The sequence below is a fragment of the Ipomoea triloba genome, chromosome 5, assembly GCF_003576645.1.
Source record: "Ipomoea triloba cultivar NCNSP0323 chromosome 5, ASM357664v1".
Classification (NCBI taxonomy): Eukaryota; Viridiplantae; Streptophyta; class Magnoliopsida; order Solanales; family Convolvulaceae; genus Ipomoea; species Ipomoea triloba.
Window position 1 is genome coordinate 3,216,813 of NC_044920.1, and position 7,116 is coordinate 3,223,928.

General features: G+C 36.2%; 1 protein-coding gene across 1 annotated transcript; it reads right to left on the reverse strand.

Moving 5' to 3' along the window:
- Positions 1-459: 459 nt before the first annotated feature.
- On the reverse strand, positions 460-5,253 carry LOC116019668 (WAT1-related protein At2g39510-like). Its single transcript, XM_031259960.1, has 7 exons — positions 5,046-5,253; positions 3,830-3,902; positions 2,487-2,603; positions 2,065-2,314; positions 952-1,113; positions 714-865; positions 460-619 (listed from the first exon to the last, which is right to left on the reverse strand). The coding sequence occupies exons 1-7, from the start codon at positions 5,251-5,253 to the stop codon at positions 460-462; spliced, it is 1,122 nt and encodes a 373-aa protein (XP_031115820.1).
- Between the last annotated feature and the right edge of the window lie 1,863 nt (positions 5,254-7,116).

Consider the following 7,116-nt stretch of genomic DNA (forward strand, 5'->3'; position numbering starts at 1 on the left):
GTTTTCCAAACATAGCCTTAAAAGATCAAAATGATGAAAATTGGAAGAGAAGAACTAGATTTATATTAAGAACTAATTAAGAGATAAAAAATGTAAATTTTCTTTTCTTTATTTATCTTTTTGTGTCGAGAGAAACTTGCATCCACTACCGGATATACATTAGGTAAACTTCGCATTTGTGTAATATTCCATAAATCACACAAGAAAGGTAAACCATACCACATTAGGAAGAGCAGGTGCGATAGGCTTGATCGAGAGAGTATTGACAATAATTAAACTTGTGACTTTTTGACATAATCAAACACATGCAAAAAGTTATGAGTTCTAATATAAATAAGAAATGTATGTATAGTACAACCCAAATTATCACCCTTTCTATTAACTAAGCTACTATAAAGAACAACACCTTAACTAAAAGTTACACATCAATCTGGATGTAACATGAGCAGCTCTTTCAATTCAAACCACTATAATATCCTTGTTGAGGCCTTGAACTTGTGGGTGCTTATGATCAATTGGAAGTGCATCATTTTGATCATTATTTGGTGAAGTTTGATCCTTGGATTTACCCCATATAACCAGGTACAAGCCAACAAAAATAACCACTGCTCCCAAAACCCTTCATTATATATAATAAACTTATCATCATGCCTTGTCAGAAACATTAATAAGTATTCACTTATTTCTCAGAAAGAAAAGTAGATGCATTTTACCTTCCCAAGTATAATTTCTCAGAAAGCACAAAGGAACCAATGATGGCGACTATAACCATGCCTATGGGATTGAATGCAGTGACGAAAACAGGTCCTTTTACCTTCATTATTATCCCTGATATATAATAAACAACCCCTGACCTAACTAAACCCTGCATAGTTCATGCTTTCCCCATTAGAGATCCATCACCGTTTTATGAAAACCTATTAGATATATATGAGAGAATTTAGATTTTACATGATAAACATAAGTTAAGAGCGTGATGTCCCAGTGTAAGGACCAGACGGAAGCATTTCCCCTCTCGAGTATTAAGGTCAATATACTGACTTGTAGCGCCCCTACCATGCATATCAAAGTTGTGAGAGAAAGCCCGACCGGGTATGACTTTCGCGTAATTGCCTGTTAACATAGAAAACATCAATTATTAGGTTCTTTAACATAAACTAATGACCTTATGGTCGAGTGGCATGAAGTGATTCTCCCATACCGGAGAACAGATACTACTCTATAACTGAACCGGTAGTACTAAAATAAAAGATTCTTCAATATAAAATTTTAAATGATGTTATATTTATTTGAGAAAAATGTCAAATAGGTATTCAAACTTTATTTGAAATAACAAGGTTTAATTTGAGGCTTCATGAATTAAAAATTAGGAAGGGCCAAGGGGGAGGGGTTATTCTCTAGGTTGGTGACCTTATTTAAATATTTGTTTGGGAAAATGACATGAATTGAGTAGTGATATTGAGATTGGAATAATATCATTCTTTCGATCAAGCGTTTATCGCTATGTCAAAATTTATAACTCACAGCAAAGACACAACTAATTTATTTTTTTATAAACCGCCACATTTTCAACGCTATAGCTCATAGCAAAGACTCAACTTTATTTCCTCCGCCCAACAATTCCATAGCCCTGACTGTGACCGAGCTCTGATACCACTTGTTAGCTCAAGCACTTACTATTATGTCAAAAGTTATATCTCATAGCGAACACAATTTTATTTTTTTGTATATACCATTTTCGAGAGGGGGCTGGATTTGACCATTCACCAGTTTTCGCCCAACAATCTCTCAACCAACAATTATTGGACTTGGTCTGTTACCCGTCACTGTCCAGTAATAAAATTATGCGTTCATTGTGAGCTATAACTTTGATCCATCCTAACACATCTAAATAAGTTTCCGGAATGTTATTGGTATAGTTCCGCTCTCACACAATTAAAGAATCCTATATAACCAAGGTGGTGCCGAGAGAGTATTGATTGAATACAATTTTGATTTAAGAAATTAAAAACTTTAACATATTCCAAAGGAAAAAAAAAAAGAAAAAAAAAAGAAAGTCTTTACCTGAACAATTGCAAAACTGGCTCCACAGCAGCAACTTGCTGTGAGCAAGAGCGCAGCCTTAATGGGATCATTATGCTGATTCACAACGTGTTGAGTGGAATGAGATACGATGTCGTTTGAATGTTTAGTCCAGGGCAATACTATGGTGGGTCCCTTAACAAGCGTCATAATCATGGCCCCACCAATTGCTGATGTTGTCCCAATTATTTTTGCTTGGCTATGCAATGTCTTTATTTTCACGTTCTCAAGCCTACGCTTAAAAAAAATGTTATTTTCTATATAAAAATTACTTTTTAATATTATTTTTGAAGTGATATTAATATGTTTACATAATTATTATTTCATTCCTATTACATTTTGTTGGATGAAACTAATCTTATATCGCAATATATATAATTTAATGACGACATATATTAACATACCTAAAGATCCAAGCTAACAAAAATGTTACGGCAGGAACAAGGTTTATCATTGTCACCGCAAATGTTGCTGTTGAGTATCTCATTCCTATGTAATATAAATTCAGGTTGAGAACCGGCCTGCACATTTATGCACAAATAATAGTCATATTATAAAATTAAAAATTCTACAACATTTTATATGTGTAATATGTTTTACTCCTGTATTTCTTACGAAATAGAAATGGTTAAAATATTTTAGTTGTATCAAGTGATTGGAAAGAATAAAAGAAGTGATTTCTTTCTTAAATATTTTTCCTTTTTGACAAAACGATGTTAGAATAATACTGCACATATATGCACCAACAGTGATATATTATAAAAATGAAAATTCAACAACATTGGGTCCCTCTTTCGCAGCAAGAAAAAATAAATTATATTTTGAAAATAATTAAATTGTTCAGGCTATTTGTTTATGTTAGATAAGAATATTTTGGAGAATCAAATTTTAGTTATTTTATATATATATATACACACACACACTCAATTGTGGTGAATGAGTCCAGGTAAAAAATGCGGTAGAATGATAGTCATTGATCTTGCTAAAATCAATTGTCCAGATTGAACACAGATTAAAAAATAACAAGGTTGTATTTTGGTCTTTTTATGTTTAGGTCAAACTTAAGGTGTGTGGTTTCTGTGTTTACGGTGCGCCAATTCTTCAGTTGAAATCTTAAGGTGCGTTTTTGTTGAAACTTAAGGTCCGTCGATCTAAAACTTTAAGTGCATTGTTTTACTTCTAAAGGTGCGCGGTTTGCCTTATTAAGATGCGTCAGTTGTTGAAACATAAGGTGCGTTGGTCTAAAGTTTTACATGTGTTGTTTTATTTCTTAAGGTGCGTCAGTTGTTGAAACTTAAGACGTGTCATTTTAAAACTTTAGGTGTGTAGTTTGTGTTCTTAATGTGCGTGGTTTGTGTACTTAAGATGCACCATTTGAATGCCTAAGGTTAGGTGCGTCAATTCTACACTTAAGGTGCGTCCTTTTGTGTTATCCGCACTTCTGCACAGGAAGTTGTTTTCGCACCTGATCCAGTCCATATATATATATATATATATATATATATATATATATATATATATATATATATATATATATATATATATATATATATGAAAAGATCGAAAATGTTAGATAAAGAACACTTCAGTCATTTGTCATTTTTGGTAGTGTGTAATGTGTTGTTAGAAAATTTTGTCTCTATTTACTCTTTTGTAAGTATATAAAGGTGAGAGAACATAGTTCGGCAAAGGAAACCTGAATTTTAATTTAAAGAAAAAGTATGAGGAAGAAAAGGTAATATTTTACTCTAATAAGGCAAGCAACATTATCTTGAAGAAGATGGAGGCTAGGGCTGTTAGCGAAGAGAGCTTTCGACAAACTACTCGTGTTCGAGCTCGGTAAGCGTTCGTTTATGTTCGTTTATTAAGGTAAACGAACATTAACAAACAAAATTTAGAGCTCGGTTAATAAACGAACAGAGTATGAACAGTGGTAAGCTCGTTTGCTAAGTGTTCGCGAACAAGCTCGTTTGTGTTCGTTTAGTAGTGTTCGCGAACAAGCTCGTTTAGTGTTCGTTTAATAATGTTCGCGAACATGTTTATATATATATAAAATTGTTCGTGAAGATGTGAATGCAGATTATTTATTGTTCGCGAACAAATTGTGTTCATGAACATGTGCAGGTGTTTGGTTATTAAGTGTTCACGAACGTGTTCCTGAACGTAAATGAACATGTTTGTGAACGTGTTTGTTAACGTTTACGAACACGTTCGTGAACGTGTTCGTTAATGTTAAACGAACACGTTCGTGAACATGTTCGCGAACGTTAACAAACACTAACGAACGCTTAACAAACGAACACGAACAGGATTTTCAAAAACCTTAACAAACGAACACGAACACGAACACTCCAAAATCCTTAACAAACGAACACGAACAACCTCCCTTCATTTATGTTTGGTTCGTTAACAACCCTAATGGAGGTGGTCATTGTAGGCCATTGTTTTCCTGTATCAAACAATCATCCATAAAATGTTACCATCTAATCACAATACAAATCATAGAAATATAATTTACTCTATAAATATCCTTAAATGGTAGCTACGAGTTCCCTTACACGTGGTCATCCAAAATTGAATAAATATTTTGAAAATAATTTTTTTTTTAAAAAAGAACAAGAAATGAAAAATTGAAAAAGAAAACTAAAAGAGAAAATTGAAATGAGTTAATACCTCCAATGGTCCTTCGAGTATTAACGATTTACTACTTGTAGTCCCTCGACTATTAAATGACCTCCAATGACCCTCCAAGTTTTAAAAAATAACCACATGTAGTCCTAATTTTGGTATTAACTCAAGTTTAAAATGACCACAAAACGTCCTAAAAGGACCACATGTAGTTATTTTGTAAAACTTAGAGGACCATTGGAGGTCATTTAAAAGTTGAGGGATCATAGTTGGTAAATCGTTAATACTCGGAGTACTATTGGAGGTATTAACTCAAATTGAAATAAACGCGAAACGATACCTTTCAAAATATATGGCAAACGGAGAGAAGAAAACGACTGCGATGACGTTTCGGTAGACGGTGAAAGTGAAAGGGTTCATTCCTTGATTTAGAGCAACCTTTGAAATGATTGCGGAGCCTGCGTTGCTGAGCTGCAAGAACGCCACTCCCAAATATGGCTTTGCATCATTTAACCACTTCACAACTCTCTCATTTCTCTTCATTTTTAGCTCTTTTAATTTCCCTCCACTATGTATTCTTGCATGTGAAGTGGATAGCTTTCTCAAATGGGGCAAACCTTTATGATCATAATCTCTTAGCAGGTTGTCCTATTAATAGAATACGGAAAAATTATTCTGTGGACTCAGGTCCAGATCTAAAACACACAATTTAAATGAATTGTGACCAATGACCTTGTGGTCTAGTGGCGCCCAGTTGCACCCCCAATGTGGAAGGGGTGGGTTCAAGCCTTAGTGGAGGCGTTGCTGTCTCTTTGTGTTTCAATAGGTTGATAAAGTAGTTATGAACAGATACCACATTGTAACAGAGGCAGTATTTGAGAGAAAAGACTAAGGTTCGAGTATGTTCAAAGTGGGCAGATCTCTTGTGCGTATCGGCTTGGCCCTGTCTGCTGAGCTAGTGAATCACCGAGATTTAAATCATCCCAAATACTTTGTAGGGCCAAATTGCGGGACCCTTGGGGTTGAGGATCAATATTTTGGTAGAAGAATACACCTTTGGTGTCCGTAAGGATAGCCCAAGTGGTAAGAGTGCTCTACCTACAACCGAGAGGTTGGAGGTTCGATCCTCAAACCCAACCCTTGGGTTTGAGCCGGTTAGCTATGGGTAACCTAGGCTGGTTTACCTCATTGTGATCCTTTGCCAGCTAGAGTCACATGGCGAGGAGAAAACCTCAGGTTGCCTAGGCGCTAGGCGTTGGCCGGTCGCCTAGCATAGCATTGACCGCCTAGGCACCGACTAGGTTGCCTAGTCGGCCAATTAGCTATTGTTCACATATTTTAAAATGGATTATTTCACTCAAAACCAAATCGTTTTGAGCGAAATAACCCTAAATTGTTCAAACTGTTGATGTTTTTAGGTTAATATTTAATACTTTAGTATTAACTATGAAAATATTGCCAAGCACCTTATGCTCAGATGACAGAGTAGTGGCTCTTTCATATGAGAGGTCATGAGTTCGAGCCTCTGTAGAGGTGACACTGACTATTTGTGCTCCAATAGGTTGAGAAAGTATCTTCAAAAAAAAAAAATATTTCAACCATACCGAGTGGGTATAATATTATTCTCGTATCAAAAAATCACAATTTTAATTTGGGGAAATGGTCAAATAAGCCCTCAAACTTTACCCTAAAGTGCAATTAAGCCCTCCAACATTAAAAAGGTTCAATTAAACACTTAAACTTGTCATTTTGGTGCATATAAACCCAAATGACCGGTTGTTTACCTGAAACAACCGATCATTAATTTTCTGGCCAACAATCCGGCGGCCGGCGGCCGAATTTTTTTTCCGACGACGGAGAAGACATGAAGACTTCTCCAACTGGAGAAGTTCGTCTTCTCCAACTGGAGGAGACAGGAGTTCGTCTCCTCCAACTGGAGGAGACATGGAGGAGACGAACTGGGTTCATCTCCTCCATGGAGTTTGTCTCCTCCGATGGAGAAGACGAAACGTCTTCTCCATCGAAGAAGACTTCGTCTCCTCTATGGAGGAGACGAACTGGAGTTCGTCTTCTCCATCGGAGGAGACGAAACTGGGTTCGTCTCCTCCGATGGAGCTCGTCTTCTCCGATGAGGAGACGGACTGGGTTCGTCTTCTCCCTGGAGAAGCTAAGACAGGGAGAAGACGAACTGGAGAATTCATACTAAAACCCTCCGCGAAATGTTGGCCGTTTGTTCGTCGGAAGACATGGCCGTGGAGAAGACATGTTCGTCGGAAAAAAATCCGGCCGTCGGCCGTCGTATTGTTGGCTGGAAAATTAATGACCGGTTGTTTCAGGTAAACAACCGGTCATTTGGGTTTAAATGCACTAAAATGACAAGTTTAAGTGTTTAATTGAACATTTTTA